Source organism: Rhyacophila brunnea, unplaced genomic scaffold, assembly GCF_057557595.1.
Source record: "Rhyacophila brunnea isolate RB1 unplaced genomic scaffold, BYU_Rbru_1.0 scaffold_17, whole genome shotgun sequence".
NCBI lineage: Eukaryota > Metazoa > Arthropoda > Insecta > Trichoptera > Rhyacophilidae > Rhyacophila > Rhyacophila brunnea.
The window spans coordinates 25,406,258-25,431,217 of record NW_028232827.1 but is presented as its reverse complement, the minus strand read 5'-3'; the positions used below and the strand labels follow the sequence as shown (position 1 = coordinate 25,431,217).

At 33.4% G+C, this 24,960-nt stretch overlaps 1 protein-coding gene across 2 annotated transcripts in view; it reads right to left on the bottom strand.

The window, feature by feature from the left end:
- The window catches only part of LOC147073866 (uncharacterized), a 53,778-nt gene extending 30,406 nt beyond the window's left edge, over window positions 1-23,372 (bottom strand). Inside the window, exons 1-4 of one of the 2 annotated variants that reach the window (XM_085944948.1) lie at window positions 23,211-23,372; window positions 22,810-22,912; window positions 17,324-17,498; window positions 16,246-16,574 (exon numbers count right to left, since the gene is read on the bottom strand). In XM_085944948.1, coding sequence (XP_085801074.1) covers window positions 16,246-16,392 — 147 coding nt within the window. In that variant the 5' untranslated portion in view covers window positions 16,393-16,574; window positions 17,324-17,498; window positions 22,810-22,912; window positions 23,211-23,372. The remainder of the gene's footprint in view (window positions 1-16,245; window positions 16,575-17,323; window positions 17,499-22,809; window positions 22,913-23,210) is intronic. The other variant, XM_085944947.1, reaches the window with a different exon arrangement.
- Window positions 23,373-24,960: the final 1,588 nt, after the last annotated feature.

Genomic DNA, 24,960 nt, shown 5'->3' with positions numbered 1-24,960 from the left:
AGTTTACAAAATAAAACAAATATTGGCAACTTATCCCATTTTACAGGTATTTGTAATACGCAATAGCGGTTTATCGCGCAGGTCATTTTTTAACAAGGGGGTCTCCTAACCTGTTAGAGACCAGACCTCCATGCACATACTTAAAAACACCGCTGTTTGAGAGTATGTTTCGTGGAAATTCTTTAATTCTCAACTAAATGATGGGTATGTAATTTTTTTGAAGAATTTTGATCCATCGTCTGTTTATGATAGCCAAACATTAATAATAAAATAGGTAGGTAGATAAGTAGGTAAATATAATGTTGCATACAATTTGAGATAAACAATTAAGCATTAAAAGCATTCTCAGTCTGCCTAGGGACGTCACTGTATTTATCAATAAAATGCAATATTATGTCTGGTGTGCACTAAAATGTCACTAACCTTATTATTATACCGTTTTTGCTTCAGATTCATATTTTACAACGTTTTTATTAGGTCGTATTCTTATTTGTCCGGTGGTTGTTTATCCAGTACAAATCTTGCAATCGATTTTTAACTAACTTCCCGACTAGCTAGACATTTGAAACTTTTAGAATACAGTATAACCTCGTTTTTACGTGCCCGAAATTCACGTTTTCCCGGCAATTGCGTGTATTTTTTTCAGTCCCGATGTATTTCAGTACATTTAATACCCACATTTACGTTTTTCTTTCCCGCGATTTACGTCGGAAATATTCAAAATATGCGAGTTACGCGCACTTGACAATGATTGGGTCGTGACATTCGAACGATTTTTCAATAAAAATTTTAATTGAATGTTGTTTTTTAATAAAACATTATTTTTTTAGAAACATAAAATTTAAATGTTCTCTTTTTCAATACCCCCCACATTTTCCCTCCAATTAGGTTTTTTTTCTTCAGTCCCTTAAAAAACGTAAAATAGAGGTTATACTGTATATCAGAACACGACGCCAATGCATTATTTTAATATTTTTAGCCATCTTTAAGTACAATTGAATTCATTTTCAGTTAATTCTGTTTTGTATGAAAAGTTATTTCGGAAGAAATCCGTAATCCAATCCACTATTATCGGCTGCTAGGGGTCTGGGGTCCTAGCAACTAAATTATTAATATATACGTGCGTTACTATGAAAATCAATATGAAATGTCAAAATGACATTTCAGTATTATTTCTATCAAGTACATTTTTTTTGATCGTTTAAGCTAGTCAAGTCAAGTTTATATTATGATTCAACAAAAAATTTTAAAACGTTGTATATAAAAAGTTCTTTTTATCTTGTAATTATTTAGATTCCATCTATAAATAGAAGAAGGTTTTCTTCTACACCTTTGCTGCTATAGTATAATTCAATGATTCTAATCAGAAGATTTCGCATAAACCCGTCACTGACCATATTATTAATTACACCCTGAACATGAACTGTCGGCACTGAAAAAGATAATAAAAGACGTACAAGGAACGTGTGGAAACTGTACGCTTTCTCACTGTATAGATTATTATATATATTTCAAACATCTCTGGTAAATACATATATATATAACCACTAGAAAAGTGGTTATATAAAACACCCAGTGTGATTCTAACCCGCGCCCCCTGAGATTCGCGCCCATGTGTCTGACTGCTAAGCTACGTGTTCTCACAACTAGAGGCCATTCATGGACTGAAACCGTATGCTGTTTATATCCGTGTGCCATACTAAACTTATGATTGTGTTCATGAAAATATATTTTCATTAAATTTGTAAGTGTTAGTCAGTTAGTGTATGGTTTGAACGGATACGATCAGATGCTTATAAAATACTTTGTGAAAATATATTTCCATGAACAGAAAAGATAAGCTTAGTATTGCACACGGTTCGAAACCGCATACGGTTTCAGTCCATGGATGGCCTATTATTCTCACTGAAGCGATTTCTAAGCTGCGTTTTGGCAATCGGCTTTTGTATTTTATATAAAAGTAGGTATTAAAACTTTACCTTAATTTACAGACGGTGCCACGTAGGTACTTGCACTTGCTAATAATTTTAATAAGCTATTTTTTTATTCAAAAAATATATCACAGGATTGAACAACGTAACATTCGTTATTGAAGATACACACTTTGAAAAAATCTGTGAGAAATATTATATAACTGAGTTCGAACCCGCGCCCCCCCCGAGATTCTAACATATTTTTTCCAGTAGTTATATATGTCTTACAAGTGATTTCAAATTATGTATGATCAAGAATGCATATTGCATTCTTAAATTTTGTGAATTATTTGTTGAATAAGAAAAATAGTTAAGTATATTGTTATATTCCGAATCCCAAGATAAATAATTACGAGTATAATGTAAGTTATAGGTAAAAATATTATTACTATCAGGGAGTTGATAACTTAAGGCTATACCTCAGTTGAGGCATGGTCTAAAAAGATCGTGGCTAGGCGATGTGCGGATTGTGCAAATGACGCGTGCCGAACGAAATATAATTTGTCATATAAATCCAACATGCGTCAATTTAATGTTCTGTTTATTGTTCTATTAGTAACAACAATAATATATTCATAGACATGTTTTCTTTTTCAAGTAAATGGGTAACGTTTTTAGTCATCTTTACACGATTTAAGAATTAAACCCCCGTCGCCATCACGAAACAAATTGACGTGTTCATACAATGACATTAATATGTCATTGTGTTCATAGGTCAACGTTCGCTCTCCGATTGCCAGCGAGTCCAAAATTTCGTCGCACCTATGGTTGAAAATTATTTGCGTTTCACTGATGTTTATCTGAAGTTATATCTAATTACGTTGATTCGTTAATCTCATTTTTATAATGGTACTGGGGGACTACATAATATTATAATGAATAGTTCTTGGTTAATAGTGTTGATCTAATATTAAAAATTGAAAGTGTTGCAGGTGAAAATACATTGAGACGAGACGGCGGCTTATAGATATTTCTGTTACCGAATTGAAAGTGATATAAAATTTACAAGCTATGAATAATATGGCATACGAAGTGAGTAGGAAGTTTGTCTAAGTATGTTCTTATTCTCAATTATTTTCGATTCGGTATTTTATTTAAATAACAACTTTACTTCATGTACGTAAATGCATATTATATAAAATACATTATTTTGTTTAGACTCCACGTTAAACTGTATAGCCAAAAAAGGTGATACATATATAGGTAAATCGTTTTACAGTGGCACCATAGGTACGGCAAATGCGGCTTGCAGTTGTAGTGGTATTGTTTGCTAGCATTGAAACAGGCATTGTCGCAAGCAATTCAATACACGCGCGAATCGCCTATGGTGCCACTGTAGAATGATTTACCTTATACCTATTCTAAATAATCTAAATGATAGGCATATTTGAATTCAATTTTCCATCTAATGTTCTTCCATAATTAGAAATAAATTTCTTCTGGATTGTTCTTATACGTGAATGTAGAAAATATAGCTTATAAAACCGCATTAAACCGTCAAATAATAATTGGTATAGGTCAGGGATGGCGAACCTTTTTACGTACGCGTGCCAAAATTTCCCAATTAATATGTTTCGTCCAGTGACGTCCCTAGACAAAATGCCGCCCCTGGGCAGCGCCAAAATGTCGCCCCATTTTTCATACAGTATTTTGTATCACCATGGACGGCGAAACTGTTAAACCTTTTGTGTTAATTAATACATTTTGTTTCCAACCGGTGAGCTGATTTTTTTAATGGAAAGATATTTTCGTTATTATTAAGTTTAGATAGCTATTTCTGTATATCATATCCTCGATTTGCCGCCCTTCGAGTAACTGCCGCCCCTAGGCGACGCTCAATCTGCCTAACCCCACGGGACGTCACTGGTTTCGTCTGTCTGACGTGCCAAGCAGTTTTTTATGGCGAAAAAAGTTTTTTTTCAAGTCAAAAAAAAATAGTTTTTAAGAATTCTATTAAAAAGGTTTCAAAATTACAATTGAGTTGTTGATATTTTATCTTTCACCGTATTCAAGCTGAAGGCATATATTTTATTCTTTGAATATGGTTTTCCTTGTTTTCAAATTACCTACTCAAAGAGATCGTGGAAGCATTTAAACCACACTTCTTTCAAATTATACTCTCCATTACTGAGCGGTTTTCCATTTTTTAGAGATTATGTTTGAGGTAAAATAACAAGCAGTTAATATATTTGAATGACTGCCGATAATTAATTTCATAAGGTTTGTTGATTGAATATTTTTATTTTAAATTCCCCGATCCTAAGGACCGACCTATGCAATCGTATATTTACATTAAACGTAGCGATTATTCTTGAAAATGATTTGCCTGCAATTTTTTATACAATACGATTTATCATTATATTTATGCATGAATTTCGTCGTTTCCGAGTGCGCATCGATTGGTACCTAAACATAATATGAAAAACCGAAGAAAATGCGCCGTCATTATTTTGTAATATTATATAGAAGTAAGTACTTAAGTAGGTATATATTTATTTGTAAAACTATTTTATATAAAAAAAAAACATTTTTTATATATTATTATATATAAAATAGTAATTTCTTTTCTCTTCAAAATGAAACATTCGCGTGTCATGAAAAATCATATCGCGTGCCATAGGTTCGCCATCCCAGGTATAGGTATTCGCATTAATACGCGTAGGTACACTATAGTGTAGGTAGGTGCCTAGCAATAAGGGAACTCATTTCTTTTCTGTACTAGCAATATTTAAAATCAATTAGACAGGGAAAACGATGAGTACCAACAGATTACACGTTATGGAGGTAGGTACAGAGAAATTAATGATTGTCAAGGCGGACATTCAACCTACTGGCAGCGGGTCTAGGACGATTTGGCACCGCGAACTGGCCTCCGTTAATTGGCCGCTGGTACAATCGGACGCCGGCCCAATTGGATGCCGACCCAATTGGCCTCCGGGAGGATTGGACGCAGCACAGTTGAATTAAATGCGCAAAGGAATAGACGTACGTTACGATTTGTTGGAGTAAATAATAATATTATTATAATAAATAAGTACCCATGTATAGACAATAAATTAATTGATTATGCACATCTTTAAGTTTTAACGAGGGAAGAATTATTTTCTTTTAATAAACATCATAAGGCATAATAATTATTCTCAATCTATATTAAAAATGTGTTAAGCGCGAAATGTATAAGGTACAACTACTGAGAAGATAGAAGCATATTAAACTGACTTGCTTATTTACCCCAACAAATCGTAACGTACGTCTATTCCTTTGCGCATTTAATTCAACTGTGCTGCGTCCAATCCTCCCGGAGGCCAATTGGGTCGGCGTCCAATTGGGCCGGCGTCCGATTGTACCGGCGGCCAATTACCGGAGGCCAATCGCCGGAGGCCAGTTCGCGGTGCCAAATCGTCCCATTCCCACTGGCAGCATCTAGTGGTAAATACAGAGATTTACCACAAAATGAGAATTTTGAGAGTTTTAGGGTTTTTTTCTTACCTACATACCTATCTAAAAACATTACAAAGAAAAATATATTTATATTATTATTCAAAAATATATATTAAATCTTACCTACAATTTAAAAAAAAGTTAAGTAAGTATATAGGTAAAATCTGCGTTCGTTAAAGGGTTTCATATTGTTATCTACATTTTAATAAGTTCTCTCAAGGTCTCGGTAAGATTTTTTATAATTTATAGTTTTAATGTACGTAGGTAGGTAGGTATTTATTTAATTTAATTTTAAAAACAATCGATTTTTTAAAAAAAAAATCAAAGCTTCGACAATAATTATGTTCTTAACTAATGGGATATGATTTTTTCGCCCCGCTAATGGAGACGTTCTCACAAACGAGAGTCAGACATTGTCCACTATCAGTTTGGACAAACTCGATATAAAATCTCATAGCCTGAAACCACTTCATACATAATTTGCTGCATACCGTTTAATAACTACCAATGAATGACAACGAATGCTTTTCGAACTGTCAGTAAATGTGTTTGCTAAATTTATTAAAAATTAAAAATTAATACATATATAGTAAATCAGTGTTCGCAACCCACATTGTAAAACGATTTGTGGATTTGATCAAGCTGCGGGATTCAAACTTCAAACATGTGTGAGCCCACTACCGATGCAAGTGCTTATGCATAATTAATAACACGGAGAAAACTGATGTATAACTAAAAACTAATGACAACTGATGAAATTACGAATATAAATTACAATTTCCATCGATTGTATCTATTATTTTTTAATCACACCCACGGTTTTCTTTATATGATTACCTACTTGTGTTATTATATTTTTTAATGTCCAGGGCATTAATCTCCGATAAAACTCTCTAATTAAGTACCTACATCGAAAATACGTTATGAATTAGTTGTTGAAGATTCATAAGCCACCTACACATATATAGTATATATACCCACATATATATAATCTATTAACTCTATTAGGTTAATTCATAACTTGTTTTTGGTACATTATCTACAAACTACATCGTTCACAAAACACGATAAATAATAATTACAAGATAAAAAGAACTTTTCATATACAACGTTTTTTAATTTTCTGTTGAATCATATAAACTTGACTTGACTAGCTTAAACGATCAAAAAAATTTGTACTTGATAGAAATAATACTGAAATGTCATTTTAATTTCCATATGAACACACGTATATATTAATATTAATAATTTAGTTGCTAGGACCCACTTAGCAACCAATAATAGTTTTACTTTTTACGGATTTCTTCCGAAATAACTTTTCATACAAAACAGAATTAACTGAAAATGAAATCAATTCTACTTAAAGATGGCTAAAAATATTTTTAAAAAATGCATTGGCATCGTGTTCTGATATATTCTAAAAGTTTCAAATGTCTAGCTAGTCGAGAAGTTAGTTAAAAATCGATTGCAAGATTTGTACCGGACAAACAACCACCGGACAAACAAGAATACGAGCTAAGAAAAACGTTGTAATAATAATTATAAAAATCATTGTTATTTTGATCTTCTGCCAATCTATCAGATTGATTTTTTGTAATTTTTAATCCTTGTTTTAGAATGCATGCATTGACAAAATAACAACTACGTCTCAGTTTTGTATATTAGTGAATAAGTAAACAAATAAAATATTTCGACAGGTTGTGGTCGTTGTGGACGACCATGAAATAGTTTTGTCATAGCGTAGGTATCTATTTACCTGTATTACTGAAATGCCGGTTCACTTGTGAATATAAAATATCCCACACACTCTCTTCGTGTTAGTCATAGATTTCGTCACAACATACCTAGAGGATTTTAAGCGTCGTATTCAGTCAAATGTATGATTTTGAATAGAGGTGGATCAGATGAGAAAGCAACCGGTCAGTGAAAGTTATTGACTATTAAAAATAATTATTATACGAAGGTCTATAGTGAACTGCGCAATAATAATTCTATTTAAGACGACATGTCAATAATGTAGACATACATTAAAATCAACAGACTGCGATATTCAATAACTCTTCACATGGACCTAGGGATGCAATACCGGTATTTCGGTACATATTCCTTATTGAATGCCGATATTCGTCAAAACATATTATAGATAAAAATAAGTACCTTGCTACATTTATTATGTTGACCTTTATTAATATGTATAGAACATAGATCATAATATTTTAGAACTGCTAATTTTTACAAACACTATAAGTCTAGGTACAGGAACATCTCTCTCAAACAGTGGCGAAGGCTCCACAGTAGGCGATTATTTAAAGCCTACCTTTTAAGAAAAATAGATCTTCAAGTAACTAATTTAATTTAAAAAATAAATAAAAACACAGAAAAATCAATCCAATTCAGAGTCATCTATCGTCAAAATTTAGAAGTTTTATTTTATTTAATATTATAAGGTTTATACTCATATACCCATACTAGCGCCGCCTGGATTCCAACTATATTAGGAATTAATGTGACCCCTTTTCCAGATCTGTTTTGTACGACTTCAGTCTTATGGCGCCAACCACTGTCTGGCTTTTTATTCCGAAATCATAAGCTGTTTAGTATGCGATTAGATCTCTAGAGAACATTTATTGAAAATAATTATTAATAAGATAATTTAAAAAATAATTTCTATGGGATTCAATCACATATAAATATTGATTGTTAAAAATATAAAATAATTTATCTCGAGATTTTTATTTATCAGTTATTTATACCAAAGTCTGTGTTTTAAATATAGAAGTATAGTTATGGAACATATTATTATACACAACAACGGATATTTTCAAAGATGATAGGTAATATATTTTGAGCGTAGGTATGTTACGTTTATAAATGTTTAGGAAAATACATAATTAAAACTAATTGCTTATTTATAAACTAATTATATCAAACTAATTGAGCTTTCGAAATTTCATCGTTTTAGTGTACCTATTCATCATTAGTAATATTGGGTTATCTTCTTATTTCCCGTAAAATTGTTTGACAAGCGTGGTAACTCCACGGCCTACCTCTTTCCAAAAGTCACCCTTCGCCACTGCTCTCAAATTCAACGTGGACGTACAATGTTGGATCAATAATTATAGAATAATTGGAAATATTTGCCACAAATATTTTCTTTTTCGTTATATGTTAATTCATCGCAAAGTATATTTGAGGGATTTTGTTTTAATATTATTTAACTTTTGATAGTTTCAGTTAATATATATATATATAAGTACCTATATCAATATAGTTGTTTTGGCAGCGTACAGCGGATACAAGAAATTTAATATACATTATAGTATCTAGTAAGTAATGAAAAAATAACATTAAATTCATTTTCGAAAACATTATTTTGGATTTTTGAAACCAGTATTTCGATATCGATAAATAATTGAATACCGGTTGTGAAATACCGGTATTGCAATCCCTACTGACGGACCATATGCCTGTGGAGACCCTCCACATGGTGTAGGTTTTTACAAGAATTTCGCATTCGCCTAATCAATTTGGTTTTCGCACTGGATAAAATACATTTAAAAAAACAATATCCATCGTTTTGAGTAATTGACCAGCCGTGTGTGCGAATCCGCGATCCACTTCATCGTATTTATACAAATACATAGGTAATTATTATAATCAAAATATTTCCAGGAATTGTTTTTTTATAGTTTACCGATAACGTGTCCGGAATTACACTAGTGTTCTCCAAAATACTCTATTGCCATTGCGAAAGAGTCTGAAGTTACAAGATAAAACTTATCTCAAATAACGCGCTTGCAACAATGCATCACTAGCATGTAAATTGATAATCACGTAGCATATTATGAAAATGCAGAGACTGAGCTGGATCACCCACATGCATAGAATGCCGGAGGAGTTACCATCAAGACGGGCTATGTACGCATCCCTTGAGGACAAGAGAAGACATGGACGGTCGAAACTGATATGGCTGGACTGCGCCACGGAAGATTTACAAATTGCCAGCCAAAGCGACTGAAACGCGTAGGCGCTGGATCATCCAGGATGGCAAATGCTTTAGAGGAGACCAAGACTCGCCAAGGAAAGTTCCATACTTGAGTGGTCAGATAACAAATGCGACATGGTGAGAATAAAACTAAATCACGAATAGATACAATTGTCAGATTAGCAGCGGTGGAGTGGTGGGGTGAGGTGCGACTAGAGGAATGTACGTCTAGAATCTAGATCAAACCATTGTCTATATGGGTGAACAAAATACATTCAAATCTGAGCAGTATATTTCTATATTTGACTATTCTCATACAAAGTTACGGGCGATCGATATAATAAAATCATAGTCTTTAATTGTTCCACATTCATCAATTTTTCTGCAATTAATCCTTGGTGCGGGCATGTCTATTCGTATGCAACACGAATACAGACTAAATTTAATAACACCCACTCGATTCAAGATAGTCACCATTATAGAAACATAGACAACATTTAATATTATGTAAGTACACGTCAACGTTCAATGGGTTTATTAATAATTGTTTTGATTCATACGAGTACTGTCTACCTAAATTACCGCCTAATAACTGAGAAATATATGGGCCAACATTAATTATAGGCATTTGAGATATTCGGGCCAATCGCAATACGCCAAAGAAGAAATAATTAGGGTTCATCTCACATATTAACAAAAAGGTAAGAATACACGTCGATTTAGACTGAGTATACTTTAGAACCAGTGTCAATGTGACGAAAATTAGAGGAATTGTATATTACCTACATTCTACAGAGACATCCCGTGGGGGTAGGCAGGGAATGCATTGCATAGAGGCGGTACATGATAAAAAGCGACGAATCAAGAAACTAATACAAATACAACAACTGTTCATAAAACAGACGATTCGGTCGCTTAAAAAGTACGGACCTACCTACCTATTATTGTAATAGCGGTTTATCGCACAGACACCATTTTCACAAGAGAGCCTCGAAACCTGTCTGCGCGATAACTCCGTACCTTAAACCACCACTAATGCCAATAATTGTAAATGTATCCCTTCAAATTTTCTGTTTCTTTTCTGTGCTACCAATTTAAATTTTCCCCTTTAACTTTTTCATGTCTTCCGAGGAACTGTCAATCGAATGTGTCACTACCAGAATCAAATAATGTCAGAGGTTTTTTTCTCATGCACAGCATTGTTGTATATGTATTACCTACATACTTTTCCATATAAAGGAAAAGGTGGGTTGCAATGAAATTTGAAAGGACTTCGCACTAATAAAACGGGCTCTCCTTTGTCACCGTAGCCACTCCTAAGGCCCTCTATAGTCATGCTGTGTACTGTGAACTTCGATATTAGTGCTAGTGTTACTTATAATTACTTCGAATGCAATATGGTAAACTGTTTGTAGAAAATGATGATTGTTGTACTTATATTAAAATAAATGGTAATAATTTAAACGAAATCTTTATTTATTGCGAATCGGTTACCGCACTGCATTCTAGCATAATCAATAACTAGCACTACCAATTTCGTAATTCAGTGGCACGTCCTGAATATAGTTGGCTATGCTATATTCCAATCTCGGCATCAATTCAAAAAACAATCAGATAGAATCTTTCTGACGTTCCGGTTAGTAAAATATAACAGATTATTATTGTATATTCTACACTGCTTATTCGAAACCTAATGTAATGTAAATATGTAAGTACATATTTCAATCATGATAATAGATCCACGTAGATGTGGAAGAATTATGTCATATCCAGAGAGTGCGTGATGGAATGTCATAAATTACGTTTTACCTACATATTATAATATGTAGCTACTAGCCCGCCACGATAATATAAGACAATAATGTGTTTATTATTTTTTTCTTTAGTGTTTAGTTATTTCTACATTTTTCGACCAAGGTTTAATTCACAAATTATAAGGCATTGAAATTGTCCAAAGATATTTAAAATTTTGCCACATTTAGTTGCCTACCTGGTGCCCAAGATACCTTGCACGAACACACTAATAATACGAATGAAAATTCAGATTCATGAAAACCATCAGACTGAATGGAATTTTCATCGATCAGTTCTTTGCCAACGCTGTAAATTGTACGAATTTTACAAATACATGCGTGGTATTTATTTGAAGTACGAAGTTTAATTGTAGAATATACAATTATTGTCGTTGTCAACAATGTAAACAAAGACAAAGATGTTCCGTTTGGATTAATTAAGAAAATTGAGCATTACTTTGAAACAAGTACCTGGTTAAATACCCGGTTTACACGTGCATGGATTTACTGCTGACAGTAAGTATTATCGCGGCTATAACAAGAAAATGTATGGATAAACATGTATGTATTATCCTGGAGTTCCAAGATTGCATGTATGAATCAAAAAAGTTCGGCTTCTGAATTTTCATGGGACAGTTGGGATTTTTTCGATCTGCGCCTGCGCAGTGGAACTAGTGGTGAACCTGCCGACAAAAAAACGAACTACACCGCATAGAGACTCATTTTGAGGTTAACCATTTTTTATGACCTGTCAAACAGTACCATTAAATAACGACATCGCGTCTCGCTTATTCTTGAAGAATGAGATTGGAGAGACAGTCAGCACTTTTACGTGTAAACTGTAACTGATAGTTTAAAACACGCACTATTGCTGCCAGTAAATCCATGCACGTGTATTATAGGCGCTATTAGGGACTTTCGTTTTAGTTACTTTTTGTATAAATCACCAGACACGCTACCAAAAGTAACTATCAATTAGGTATTAATATATACTGATATCAGCTGTTAAATTCATTACTCGGTATTGCCGCTGTCAAATAAGTATATTTTAATAAAACTATCACTAAAATTTAAGTGATCATCACGTGTTATTATTTTTCAAATTGATTAGTAAATTTTAATTAACCTCGTAAATAGGTGGATGTCCATTTTGTCCCGTGTCGAATCGAAAATGCTGATTTACCTTTTTACTAATTAACGATCGCGACTACATAGGGGTTCCAGTGTCGGACCTTGGGCAGAACATATTCGATTGCAAACAGCAGAAATGCAGCAATGAATAATAAAATTATGTGAGATCATCATGAATAATAAAGGGCCACTTGTAAACGACTCTACACATGTCATCGTTGCCAGTTAATTATTTTACTAAATTGGGATTTTTACCAAGTGAAATTTAAAAAAAACTCGGGATTTAGGCAGGGCAGGCCCGAAATGGACCGGAATGCACCGGAGCGCCGTCCCTATTCGTAAAATCGGTAAATTATCGCTCCGTCTCGTGGAATAAATAATTTGACAGTCTGAGCTGGATAGGCCATATAATATAAAATCTAACACACTTATTTTTATGAAAAATAAACACATAATCTTTGATAACTTTACTATGTAAAAATCTTCAGAAAACTGTCGAGCGCTCCGGTTCGTAAATTTTTCCATTTCGAGCGCTGGATTTAGGAGCAAAAAGCGGGACAACTTCAACGACAAGCGGGTTCAATATTTCTATAATATCAATCATAAATGACACAACACAAACTACAAATTTAATTTCTTTAACTATCAAAATGATAATTTTAAACAATATTTTTTCTCGACACTCGCCTATTTGTACTTGGGTGAAGATTTTACTTCCTGAAGAGATTCTTTCTGCTGCTTTAAAACTCATTAAGTGCGTCCAACGAAACTATTGCGTTGCCCATTAGATGGCCATTATATAATTATAATTAGCATGTTATTTAAATGTGGTAATTAATTAGTAATTAACGGGTCTGCAGTAAATGAGTGGTATTCATAAAATTCAGGTAAGTATATCATGTTATTGAATAAGTAATTAATTATTGTCTTAACCTAAACGTTTTGTGTTTGTTGAATAATCGTGAATTTATCTGTCCGCGGGACGTATAGCAAAAATCCTGATCTACTTGCTCGAATTACATTATTTTGTAAACAAATAAATACCTATATACTTATATTATATAATTCGGAAACACCTCAGAAAAATAGCATTTAGAAAAAAACATAAAAACAACACCCACATCCATCGGATTCTGGTCAATGTGCTTTACCAATTTAGCCACCATCCTATCTAATTACAACGAAATTAACTACTTAAAAGTCATGCCACTGAAGCGTTTATTATTAAAGCGGTATTTTTATGGGTGTTTCCGTCTGATGTATGTTCAATAAAAAATGTTTCATTCTTAAATATTATGAATAATTACTTGTTGAGTATATTAAAAACATATACCTACTATTATAAAATATAATATTATACAAATATAACCTCAATATCTTGAATGAAAATCATACAGATACACAGAATACAATATTTTGAGTATATTAAAATATTTTCCAATGCGATAGGGTTCTTTCGAAATATGAACCCAACGTGTAGCAATTTTCACAGATATCAAAGCGGTTCACGGTTTTTATGTTGTAAATATGTAATGGTATAAATTGGAAAATGTCAAATTGGTGAGAGAAGAGAGCGCGTCATAGGAAACGCATTTCAAAAACCACAACATTGATCTCGTGCCAAGAGAGTAAATTTTATTGCGAGAGAAGACGGAAAATCCAGGCCTCCTCAAACAGTGCGCCGGAATTAGAACGGATATAAATAATACGTTAATATAATCAAGATACATGATAAGATAAGATTAGCTAACAATGGTTTATGAATTATTACCACGTTTTAGAAGAAAAACAATAGCTGCATTAAGAAATGCAAATATTGACAATAATTATCAGAACTTAGTAGGTAACTTCTTTTGGTGAGTAACTCATAGTACTTTTCTTGTCGGTGGAGTGGAAGTACCGAGAGTTGACTATTTTTAATGCTCTATTTCATTTACTTAAATAGATAGATACCTATTAGGTATTTGTTATATTTTATGTCCAATAAAATACAATGTACGATTTAAAATCCGGTTCTAGCAAACTACACCGGCGCATCTATTATACACACAAGACTGCCAGCGGCCATTATCCGCAGCTATCGAGAGTAGTTTTTCATATTTTTGTATCGAAGTATTAGTATTTATTGTAACAATTACAATAAGTTAGTTGTATTTGTTACAATAAGTGCTATTTTATAACGGCACTATCTTGGCTGTGCTAAATTTTAGAGCGAGATAGACAGTTTGGACTGTTTAGACGGCTAACTAATTGTAGCAATTATAATACTTCAATACAAACATATTATAAACTACCCTCGTTAACCGCCGATAGCGGCCGATAGTAGTATTGTGTATAAAACAGATGCGCTGCAGGCCTATTCTAACATATCAATTAACATCAAAAAGAGATAATTGTGATAAGTATATCACATTTTTTATCACTTTACATATTCAGGCGGTTAATTATGTAAATAAGTTAACCGTCTGAAATGTCAAAAAAATGCTAACTTTTAACAGCCACTCTGTTGGCTGTGTTAACTTGTAGAGCGAGACAGAGTACGTCAATTTTACATATTGAGAATCGAGACACAAGATCTGACTGTTTTAAAATATGATTACGTCACGACCGTTCCCCGCGAGTTGTTGTCAAATATCGAGTGGCTAGTAACAACCAGCAGTAACCTAATAAGTACCTCTTGGTTGTTAATTTTTATGTCAGGTTTCCTGCGACTCTTATCCTAACCGGCTGAGAAGTTTACAAACAGATCCAATTAGGTTTACGGAAAAAAGTCAAGTCAAGATTCCTCTCAGGGAAAACCGAAATAAAGTTAGAAAACACCGTCACCAGGCCCGTATTGACCAATGGATCGGTAACTGAACATCTTTGAAAGGAATATTGATACTAAGAAGAGTGTTTGTAGCCGTATGCATGCAATGAAGATATTAGAATTAGAAGAGAAAATGACGATCGAAAGACTCCGATCGAGATCGAGAAAGATAGAGACGTTTCCTAAAGACATAAAATTATAAATTATACAATGAATGGTTTTGACTTTGATACTATATAGACGGCTCATATAGAAAGTTTCGTTATTGGAAAAATAGTCAATTTATTGTCAATCTATTATCATTGACTAATATTTACATGGTATTAACTATGCTATATTTATTAAATATACCAACGTCCCTACACAAAATGCCGCCCCTGGGCAGCGCAAAAATGCCGCTTCTTTTCTTATAAAGTATTTTTTATCATCCGTGCGCGTGTCGTTTCTAGTCACCAAGTACGCCGAAGGGTAACAGAAGTAAACTAGACATCGCGAACCCAACAAAAAAAATAAGAGTCCTGTTAAACCTTTTATGTTAATTAATACATTTTGTTTCCAAGCAGTGATCTGATTTATTTAATGGAAAGATAATTTCGTTATTACTAAGTTTAGGTAGCTATTTCTCGTATACCAAATGATTCTCCTTGATTTGCCGCCCCCAAGCGACGCTCAATCTACCTACCCCCACGGGACGTCACTGGTGCTGCGCTTTTTTACATATTACATTGACAATTGACGATAGAAACATATCAATCACAGAACAGATTAATAAATAGGAATGCAAATGCCATCGCCATGGATCGAGGTTTATATAGCAAAGCGTGCTGACAACTCTCAATATTGAATGCACGTTAGAATTACGTGACAAACTATAATGCACATCATTATCATACATACCTAACTATTTAATGTAATATAATATTATTTAACACTTAAGTTTACCTCATATTTTTCCCTATTCGACATCTTTAGCCTGTTCTGGACATGGTCAATGATATCAATATTGCTTCATATTTAGAATATAACCTAACGTAACACATTTGATTTACTGCCAACTTTATGCTATACAGATAAGAGTGGGTATACCTACAAGAAATACTATCCAATTTTTACCTGGTGATGATTGTTGAACGGGTGATGGTGTGACTGCGGCCTTACGAAACTCCTCTCCCTACTGATCATCCCGGGAGTAGCAAAGTCCTGGACTCTGAAGCTCCTCTGCAGTCCTCCAGACTGACCAAGATGGTCGGTATTCATCATGGATGATGAACTATCAAACACTTTGACACTTTCGAATCACAAATTTATCATCTACTTTTCACTGGAAGATTTTTTGCCACTTTAATTAAATTATAATCACTAAACTGACGAAGAATCACAATGAGAACTAGACATTTCACTATTTTGTGAGAATAATTATTCTATCACGTTATTTTTTTTCACTGTTATGAAAATTTAGAAAGAAAAAACACTCGTTTTGAAAGAAATATTAATCACAACATTTGCGAAAAGCACCTTAATGACCAGACATGAACCAGAACCGTCAAAATAAACTCAACTATTCTATTATTTTTTTAATTAGGTAACTATTTTAAATGACGACTTTAAAAGATTGACAAGCACTGTCTAGCTTATTTTAAAATAAACCATCGACAAAAAACAAATCAAACAATGATTATAAACTTTTATTAATTCTTTTCACTGTGAGTGCAATAACAATAAATATAATCGCACTACAAAAGATTTCTGCAACTTTCTCTGTAGTTAAACTACATAAAAACAATCACAAGCAAAATATGATATTTAATAATAAAATTATAAATATAAATATGAATATATGTATATTATTTTAAGGCACTATATATCATCGATAATTGACTAGTATACGTTAGGATTTTTAAATAATGATTTTTTTAAGTAAATTGAATATTAACAACGACAAGTAAGAAACATAGATATTGTTATGTTAGATTTTTTTTAGGTTTTTTTAAACGTATAAGACGAGTTTTTTTACTGATATTATTGTGTCTTCGTTTCGTAATTTGATATTTACATAATTATTACCTAAATACAATGTACGATTTTCGGTCCGGTTCTATCAAAATACACCTGAGATTATATTTGCACGGCGGTGATGTCATACGTTCAGCTGCTGCATTAGTATAGGTATGTATTTTAATTTAATTATTACCTACTGCGAAACCGTATCTTTTCTGTTTATTTTGTGATTTGTACGCGGGGCAATATTATTATCGTTTAAATATCGCGCAAATGCAATACGGCGCACCGGTCTGTCGTGTGATTCTTCCTTGCAAATATGAAACGTCTCTCCGTAACGAGCGGCCCGGACCAGAAGCAATCGCCAGCTGAAAAATGAAAAACAACGTGAATCACGTCTCGCAAATATCTGACATGCATTAAAAATTATTAGTTGGCGGATGTAGGGTTGAGCCAACTGTGGGTGGACTCGAAAATCGGAAGGGTTCGTAGCATCGGTGTAGAATCCAACAAGGGGCAGAAAACTCTAATAAAAAAAGGAAAAAAGACAACTTTAGAATTCACTAGTGACATTTATTACTCAAAGCACAAAAGATTACATATTATTATTATAAGTAATTACATGGCCCCCACAAGGGGGCGAGCTGATAGGGCTCTGGGGGGCCCAGCGTGGCGGATCGACAGATAAACACACATCACAAATTTGCTCTAATCGGGAAAAAAGTCGCCTGCGGACTATCTCATTTGGAGAGTTTTAACATTTTAAAATATCTAATTGTGTGATACAATTTTTTACGTCGTTTTTTGTATTATAGTGTGTGTTTATTCGAGAACTCCGTAGGTAATTCAAGTGGATCTATTCAACAATACAAACAATCGCTAAAAATACACGGAATACTATTAATTTTACCTGAAAACCATTTAGAAACCACTACCTTTAAACCTAGCGATGGATAGAGGGGGGCTCAAAAAATCCTGGCCTGGTGGCCCGCTTCAGAATGTGGGGGGGGGGCATGAATAATTATATATAGATATCTATAGTCAATTCAAAAAAACAATAATTTCACTTCAATCTTATATATTATACATAGTACTTATTATGTTTTCATCGGCTATTGCCTGTGTATGTTGGCGGCTAGGGGCGGCAAGTTATATGAAAGTATGGTGAAGCAAGCTGGTATGGTGAAAAAGTATGGTGAGGCGGGCTGGTAATCAAGTTGGAGCAAAATTTCCACGATAACATTATATTATATGGGTACAATATAATGACCAAAGTAAATCCTCCGTGATGCCCTGATTTTTTTTATCGCGTCGCTATTTCTCGTAAGTTGCCGGCTATTATTGGCCTGCTTCATTCAGTTGTATGAGAAAGCCGATTCCTTGCCCCTCTTTTTATTTAATACCTCTATGGTTGGCGGCCTCTTGAATAGGATTATAATTTAATAATTTCTCAAACAAACATTGAAACAGCACCATTTTTGCAAAGGCGCAGCATTTGGGAGAGGGCGTTCTGCTAGCGTTCAGGGGAGAGCCATAAATCTGCCAGGTTAAATTAATCTTCTATTTTCATATACGTATTCTCTATGGTCGATCTTGGTTATTTTGGATTAGGTAGGTATGTGGTGGCAAAAAAAATTACATGTTTATGTTTAAAGTAAGTAAAGTAACACTGTCCCGCTTCTTTGCTGTTCAGCTGCGGGTGTTGTTTAGTCAGTTTAGTGCATTACAAATTATCAATTCAATACGCTGAAAACATGACGTTTATACATGATAAACGATACACCATTAGTTCAACTACAATTCACACTGACGGTGGCCTAATTGGCATAGCGCTCGTCTTTAAAACCGTGGGTTGTGGGGGTTTGATCACGCGACTGGATGTTGTTTTTTCCAATGTGTAGTTTCCCATCGCTTCGATCTTTTGCCTATCAATAATTGTAGAGGCTCAACGCACTGACTGCTTTTGGACAATCGAATTTTAAACTTCTAACTAAATCCATGCATTTGTACGGTTTATTTATTTTACATTGTTTATACAAACATGATTTAGTCGCATTTAATTAAATTTATTCGCGTAAACTGACTTATGTTCCAGAAAAAAACATGTCCAGGAAATTTACTACCAAATTTGTGCTAAATGTATTATTACATTCACAATTTCTGCCTTAATTTACTGTCTTTTAACAACGCATGATCTGCCTATTTCCACGGAACGTCATTAAATTTCCATTGTTAAATGATAGTTGAGCGTTTGTTCTGTGACATCTAAATCGATATATTTTTTTAATGATTGGTTTAGAGGCCCATTTTAAATTTTTTGACGAATCAGTTAATTCAGTTAGGCAACTTATCTCACTCAAATGGAATATTACTATCAACATCTCTGAAGTAATTTCGTTGGACAAGTCCAGTTGCCTGTTCATCCTCGTCACCGTTATCAAGTGGTGAGATTCACTCTGGGGGAATAATGAACATAATAATATATTTGAATTTACTGCTTCAGATTCCACGTGTAGGTACTTAGGTAGTGCAATCACTAAACAGTAATCACAGTACCTATTAGAGACACAGCTCGAAATTGACCAGAATAGCAAAATTTTCCTCTACAAGTGTACAACACCACGCACGAGTTACTGAATTATCGCATTAAAAAAACTTCGCTGACAGAGCAGTGTTCATTTTACAAAGCTAATCATTCTAATTAACCGAAGCACGTAGGTACCTACTCCATTCCGTTCATACAAAACATAGTGTTTGGATACTTTATCAATGTGACTAAGGTTTTAAATATTTTAACAGTCTTTTATGGTCTGCCACGAATGTGTAAATTAAAAACTCTTATTTATTTAAATTGCGTACATTTGAGGACTTTAAAAACAAAACGGCAATTTCCATTTTCGTAAGATGTTGGAAAATCATTAAAAAAAATATTTCTTTCATACATTATGTATAATCTCTGAAAAAAAAGTATATATACTATATGTATGTACTAATAACATTTTTGAATACTTTTTTAAAAATCACCTACAAGAAAGAAGCGGGATTTTTATAGACTTGCTAACAATATTTTTCAAAGATGGAAACTGCCGTGTTTTTTTAGGCCCCTATAATTATATTAGACGGTGTGATGTATCCTGCATTTTGTACACAGTCATTTGTCATTATAGTTTGGTAAGTCATATGATAATGTCTCTCAGTCTCTTGGCAATATGCATCTGAGAGTGGGTGGACGAAACCGGTTTTGATCTTTATTAAACATGTGGATGAGTTTTATTTAATTTATGTCTTTCCGTCAAAAATCTAGAGCTATAATAAACAATTAAAGACATTAAAGTGACAATCAATAAAAGACACCAAATAATTTGAAAAAAATTACTTCTTTTAAACAAATATCGTCAGATGGTACTAATAAATTATAGCAATTAATTGAATTTCGACGCATTGGGTTACCGTAGGGAAGGTTTTTTGCTCACGAAGCGAAGATAATAATATTAATATACTCATAGTCAAACATTATGTCATAAATATCATTTTGCGTAGTTTAACGTAAAACGAATGTTGGTCAACGGATGTGAACAGCTGCTCTAAAATGGAGGATGTAGGTAATCAAAATGCTGAAACAATGTTCAATTTTCAAAAGTAAATATTACAGGGAATATTGTAAATTTCATAAAAATATTAATGACGTTCTTCCGGGATCCCCAAATTGCAGACGGAAGTTTTGTTCCATTAATAGAACGAAATACAACATAGGTAAAACGTAATATACCTATCATATCTTTATGAGGCGTGTCACTCTGTGAACGGAAAATGTGTAAAGCATTTATGCAAACGAAGAGCTATGACAAATATTATATAAATATATTATAATTCGTCAGCGTGCAAAAAACTGCACTGATCCTTCGTTGCCAAATATATGACGAGGACCGAATCTTCTGGAAATAATAAAACACGAAGTACCAACCCGTTTTGAAATATTCTAAAATATTATATATTTTGGTTTGAATTTCGAATCATTCTCAAATTTAAAACTCTATAATGGGAAAATAGACAAACATGACATCTCTAGCAAAATGATTAGGTAAGTACATAAATAACCAATTATTATTACTGCTCCAAGACAGGGTATTAGGTACGTAGGTATCTCGAAATGTGGAGGAATACAACGATACTTTTGCATGGATCGGTCATTAGCCACTCTCTCAGCTGGTGATGTAGGTATTAAATGGAAAAGCGCATGATTTTGAGCTAACCGCGGTCTCGCGTGATCTTTTTTCACGGTGGGTGCCTAATAAATTTTACATTACACCAAAACGAAACAAGTAGGTGCAGATTGGTCGTCGCCTAAATTTTTGAGGTGAGATTAATAATTAAAATAAAACACGACATAATTCTATGTCATATGTACGTACTCATTCCACGTAGTTTACTATATATATCAGTATAATTATGTTTAGTTCTATTCACATGCTAATTTTAAACAGATAACTTCATTAAAAAGTTGTAGGTACTTATTAAACTTTTAAGTACTTATTTAATAAAATATAAATAGTGTGTAGTAGTACAAGTGGCCCTCAGTTCCTTTGGATAAATAATAACTATTTATCCTGATGATTATAATTATTATAATCTGGTAAATAATGTCAATAAACACAATAGCGCTTATTCAAAAATACGAAAACCGAATAATAGTAAATCAATGACGAGAACCTTCCAACACAATTTTCAGTACAGTAGCAAGTTGTCTTATCCTAGTAGGTATTAACTTGATTTATTTCCTTGCGCTATTCGAGAACTTATTCACGAATTTTATTTAACGTTGGGTTTTCGATAAACTGAAACCCCCTCTGCAGATTTAATTCAATCACTTTATTTGAGCATGATTATTAAAGATTTTTTTAAACGATGACGCAAATCACAATTAGATGGTTTGCACGAAGATTTTGGGAGACAATGGAATATTAAAAAAATAAAAAGTGGCCTTTTTTATCTTTACAACCCACTATGATATGATTAATTTAAATTATCAAGGCATATGTATAATAATAATATAAGAGATGTTATGCAGGGCAGATATTGCGAAAACACGCGCCATGGAAATTTAAATACATTTTACAAAATCATATTTTTTAGCGATTTAAAAGAATAACTTTTATAGTATGTATATATCTATTATGTTTACACTTGAAGATCGTTAACTGTATTAATTATTTTTATGTGTAATAATTTTATTTCAATTCGGAAAGTGTGAATATTTAAACATTTTAAAAATAGAATGTGGGAACTATTTCAGGGTGGCAATAAAATAAATATTATGTACTTACAATAAACATTGCAATAAATTTATCTATGGGAAGAGATATAATTAATCTTCTCAATTATTTTTTAATTTGACAGCTGATTGAGCAAAATAATAAAGGCGGACACACACTGACACGGGCTCAGTAGTAGAACATAATTATCCGCTGGTGAAAAGGGGCGACGACTCTCGTATAGGTTAAGAGCCACCGACCTAAGCTAGTTACGTATTTATAAAAGAGCTGCACTTATTAATAAGCTATAATATTATTTTAATAAATATTCACCATAATATATAAGTCACAAATAATTCATAAGATTTTTATAACACTGTGTTTGGTAGGTAAGTTTAAAATGTAAAAATGTGTATTATTTATTTACCTTGAGGATATTGAGATATTCTATCAATACAGTTTTTCGTCGTTTGAATGTGAAGTTCTCAGCTTTCACATTCTAAAAAACCATTCGTTTAAATCGTTATTCACTGAAACAAAAAAAGTAAAGACCCGGCGTGAGAAATTGCAAAAATATTGCATTATCCAAAACACTTTCGCCAAAGTTCACAATAATTTATCAAAACTGTTGAATTGCGGAGCAAATTAATAACACGGAACATACAGAAGATAATCGTGTAGGCACCAAAATAATATGCACCGCACTATGGTCTAAATTTAGACAAGTAGGAAATAACTAAGTCCCACAGTCAATGTCTAAACCCGCGATTGTGTACACAAGCAGGGAAAATAATATTGGTAAAGTTTAAAATGTCGTTGAAAACTCACCAGAATACGTCGTGCGCTGGTTTATTCGATTCGTTTATAATTCACCCTTTCGCTAATAGTTATTCCCTCCCATTTTGAAGGGAATATTTCAATTGTGGGAGGTTTTGTTTTTGGCGCTCGCGTTTTTCCGTGTCGTCGTTTGGCGCCTGCCGGCTAGGCAGTGGCGAGCCGAGGTACTCCTAGCCGCTAGCGGATAACTCTTGAACCACTGCAAGGGGCTCGCAAACATTTTATAATCAATGCCAAATTATTTTTTTAGTTTAATCTGTAGTCTGTAAGCGAAGCAGTGGCAGTTTTCCACACGCCAGATGATCGTTTCGCAGAAAGTGCAAAATCTTATGAATACGCGCATTTTTCATGATTAAAAATTTTAATACTGTAATATAACTAATAAATATTGCTATATATTTTTTAACTGACAGTGGGACTTGACCGTTTATCACACAGGCAAAATTTTCGCAAATGGTCCGTCGAACCTGTCAACACCTCCACGTACCTAAAACCGCCACTGGGATGAAAAAAAATATCTTCACATTACCTACATATTAACATAATAAATTCTTTCATGTTTTGCGAAATCTCAGATGAAATAATAAAGACCGCTAAATCCGTAGAGTCCGTATTCTTTATGCTGGCGTGCGGTTTTCCCCCCGCTTCAGCATCTTAACACTGCATTCCCTCTCGTTCCCTCCCATTGAAAACTTGCAACAACCGAACGCGATGACACAATGCTTTCCATCCGCCAGCGACGTGACGTGATGCCAGCTTAAAGAATACGGACTGTACTTTGAAGCGTGAGGGAAATATAGTTTTGAGTTTAATATATTTTGTATGTTTTAATTATGGTCATCTTGGAACACAATATCATAATCCACAAACCATTCTTTACTAATGAATTTAAAGCTATTAGGGGTACTCAGCAATGTCAACATCATATTATCTATGTCGATTTACATCACCAATATTAAAAATAAAAAAATACATATAGGTATATATATTTCTTTCAATTCTCTCAAGCCCCTTCTTCACCAATCATCGCATATCAGTTCCCCTCATTAGCACACAACGTCATACTATATTACGAGTACCTAGTATGTTAAAATTAAAATCATTGATAAAACGAATAAACTAGTTAAAAACACCTACACACATAGCTACCACCACTCGAAATGGAAAATTTCACGAACCGGAGCGCTCAATAATTTTATGAAAATATTAACATTGGTAGTTATCAATTTTATGTACATACCTCTATTTTATAAAAATAAGTGTGGTAGGTTTTTCTGTTATATGGTCTATCTACCTCAGATGGTCAAATTATTTTTTTCCGCGAGACGCACCGATAATTTTGAGGATTTCGTGAACCGGAACGGCGCTCCGGTCATTTCGAGCCCTGTAGCTACAGGTGAAATGCTAAAATATTGATACATTAGATTAGTTCATTAGTACATTGATACGTCAACTGAAATATACGCGTTCGCAGGTTCTCGATATCTGAACTCAAACGACCACAGAATCCCAATCCGACAAGGCAACCAGCAATTTTACAATATTATTATTGTGATAGGTACCTACCTACTTTACAACTACCTACCTACCTATATTGCTCACGTACAAAACTTTCGAAAGTATTTTTTGCGAGGCGATCACTCCGAATTGCCGCTCTTCTGCATTTGAAGCATGTGGATCACAAATTTAATAATATCTATTTGATGTTCGAAAATTGAATACATTAGAATCGTATTATTAT